At 41.8% G+C, this 2,406-nt stretch overlaps 1 protein-coding gene across 1 annotated transcript; it reads right to left on the bottom strand.

Annotated features, from left to right (window-relative positions):
* Positions 1-477: 477 nt before the first annotated feature.
* GPR15 (G protein-coupled receptor 15) lies at positions 478-1,572 on the bottom strand. Its single transcript, XM_067546376.1, has one exon. The coding sequence runs from the start codon at positions 1,570-1,572 to the stop codon at positions 478-480; it is 1,095 nt and encodes a 364-aa protein (XP_067402477.1).
* Positions 1,573-2,406: the final 834 nt, after the last annotated feature.

Raw genomic sequence — 2,406 nt, 5'->3', positions numbered from 1 at the left:
GGGAAACTCATCAGATACATTATTCTTTATGAATTATTTGTCTAACTCTAATGAGAACTTACACATTTCAGCTCATAGGCTTCCTCAGTGTGACAAGCTAGTTCTGAATCTGATGAGTTGCTCTGTATTTTATAGTTATTTGTGCAGAGCACTGGGATTTTGATTTTAAGCAGTTGTGTTTATTTCTCTGTAGGCTAGTTTTGGATCTACTCAATGTAATTACACAGTAATCTGAAGGCACCTGTAATACCCAATAGTTACAGTGTTATATTCCAGTTATAACTATATAATTAAAGGGAATTAACATGATATTTTCCTCTGTAACTTGAAGTGCTATTATATGATACTCTCTAACTCATTCTTTCTATCCCTTTCACTCTCACACCCCTTTGCCTTCATGCTTTTTTCTGTTGACTTTTCTTCCCCCACCCACATCTCCACTGAAAGAAATACCTCCTTCAAAAGTCCCAGCTCCTCTCAGATGGATATAGAGTGCCTCCATTTCCTAACAGCATTCTCCCTTTGAATAGAAGTGGACAAGGAGTGGCTGATGCGAGTATCCAAGGTGTCAGAACTGCTCCCGACGTTGTGGCTTTTCACCCAGGGACACAGGCATCGCGAGATGGCCCTGCGGATATAGCCGTCAAAGCAGTAGTAGATGAAAGGGTTGGCACAACTGTTGGCAAATGCAAAGGGGCTGCTCACTTCCAAGCCCGCCTGGGCAAGAACATATAGAAGGCAGAAAGGTTCCTTCAGGTTCTGGAGCCCAGAGATGATGGCCAGAAGCTTGAAAATGTTGTAGGGGATCCAAGAGAAAACAAAGATAGCCACTACAGCAAAGACAATCGTGATAGATTTCCTCAGCTTTTTGTCATGTTTCCCAGACTTTTGATAATGCATGCAGAGCTTCTTGGTGATGCAGCAGTAGAAGGTCAAGATGCTCAGTAAGGGGAAAAAGAAGGCCAGAATTAACATTATCAGTGATAAAATCCGTTTAGCGAATATGAGCTCCACATCTGTGCAGTAAGCCTTGCCATCATATTGCCTCAGTTCTCTGGACAGAAGGGTGGGAAGCCCTAGGAGGCAGGAGAGAAGCCAGACACAGATGCAAAGTCTATTAAAATACAATCTTCTTCTGACTTTCCTGGCTACAGAAGGGTGCACGATGGCCAGGTACCGGTCAGCACTCATGCATGTGAGGAGGAAGATGTTGCAATACATGTTGACTGAGATGATGTAGGAACTGCCCTTGCAGAGAAAGGAGCCTGACCTCCAGACCCCCAGCCAGCTCTCCTTGTCCACCCAAAGTGGCAATGTGAGGAGGAAAACAAAGTCAGAGGCAGCTAAATTGATGATAAAGATGTTAATCAGCCTGTGGATGCCACATTTGAAGATCAGGGCTCCCATCAAGATGGAATTGCCGATGATTCCCACCAGGAACACTGTGGTATACAGAATAGGAAGGAAAATGCTCATATACGGCACATGCGGCGCCTGGCAGTACTCTTCAGGACTCTCAGTGGAAAAGTCATAGTCATAGCTATTGTTATAGCTGAAAGTCGTCTCAGTCATCTTACAAAATCAAAGATCAAACTCCGTCTCTGAACGATCTATCAGACAGCAGTGCTGATCTTTCTTTTTTTCTTCTAAAGAGCTTAAGAGACATCTTAACCCCTCCTCCCTCCCCCAAAAGAATCCAAACACACACTGATATTCACCGTATCTCCCTTAGCCAATCATATAAAGACAAGCAAAGGGAGGTCGAACCAAATCAAGTCAAAAGTTCTTTAGAAGTAGATTGATTTAGGTTGGTTTTTGTCCAGTCTCATTAATTTTTATCTTCATTTTTACATTTGACCATAGAGCCTTTTGGGGGCTACAGTTGGGTTTTGGTTTTGTTTGATTTTTTTAGAGTTGGGTTTTTTTGTTTTTTTTTAAGGTTTTGAACTGATCAGATAAGGGTTTTTTCTTTTTTTTTTTCTCTTTAAACAGGATATTATTATGGGTCAGAAGGTTTGAGGTGATGGAGATTGAGAAGAAACCAGGAAGCGGTTAATTCAGCATTATATTATTTTTTCTCTATATCTTGGCTAAATTGTTGTTAGTCTGTTTATATATTTTTCTGAGGCTTGGAGGTTTATACCTTGGGTTATTTCGTTCACTTATTTTCTGGTTAGAGTGGCTATCGGCTATATAAATGTGACTAAAGAAAAGCTGTTTAAAACCCTGCCTTCTCCATTCTAACCTGTAGCGGCAAATCCTGCTATTCCAGTCCTTGGATCTGCACACAGAGTCTTGCCAAGGCATATCACTCTTGACCTGCAGCACTACCTTCTATTCCATTTCTGGATTCCTCTCTGTGTGGCTCAGAAAGGGGTGTCTTGCCCTTGTTTCCATTTTCTGCTT

Source organism: Emydura macquarii, unplaced genomic scaffold (assembly GCF_026122565.2).
Source record: "Emydura macquarii macquarii isolate MOO-44397 ecotype Brisbane River unplaced genomic scaffold, CSIRO-AGI_Emac_v2 contig_1119, whole genome shotgun sequence".
In the NCBI taxonomy this organism is placed as follows: domain Eukaryota; kingdom Metazoa; phylum Chordata; order Testudines; family Chelidae; genus Emydura; species Emydura macquarii.
Note: the sequence above shows the minus strand (reverse complement) of the source record. Positions and strands in the feature narration are given on the sequence as shown.

Coding starts and splice junctions, on each gene's coding strand:
- GPR15 (XM_067546376.1), bottom strand. CDS start 1,572: ATGACTGAGACGACTTTCAGCTATAACAATAGCTATGACTATGACTTT.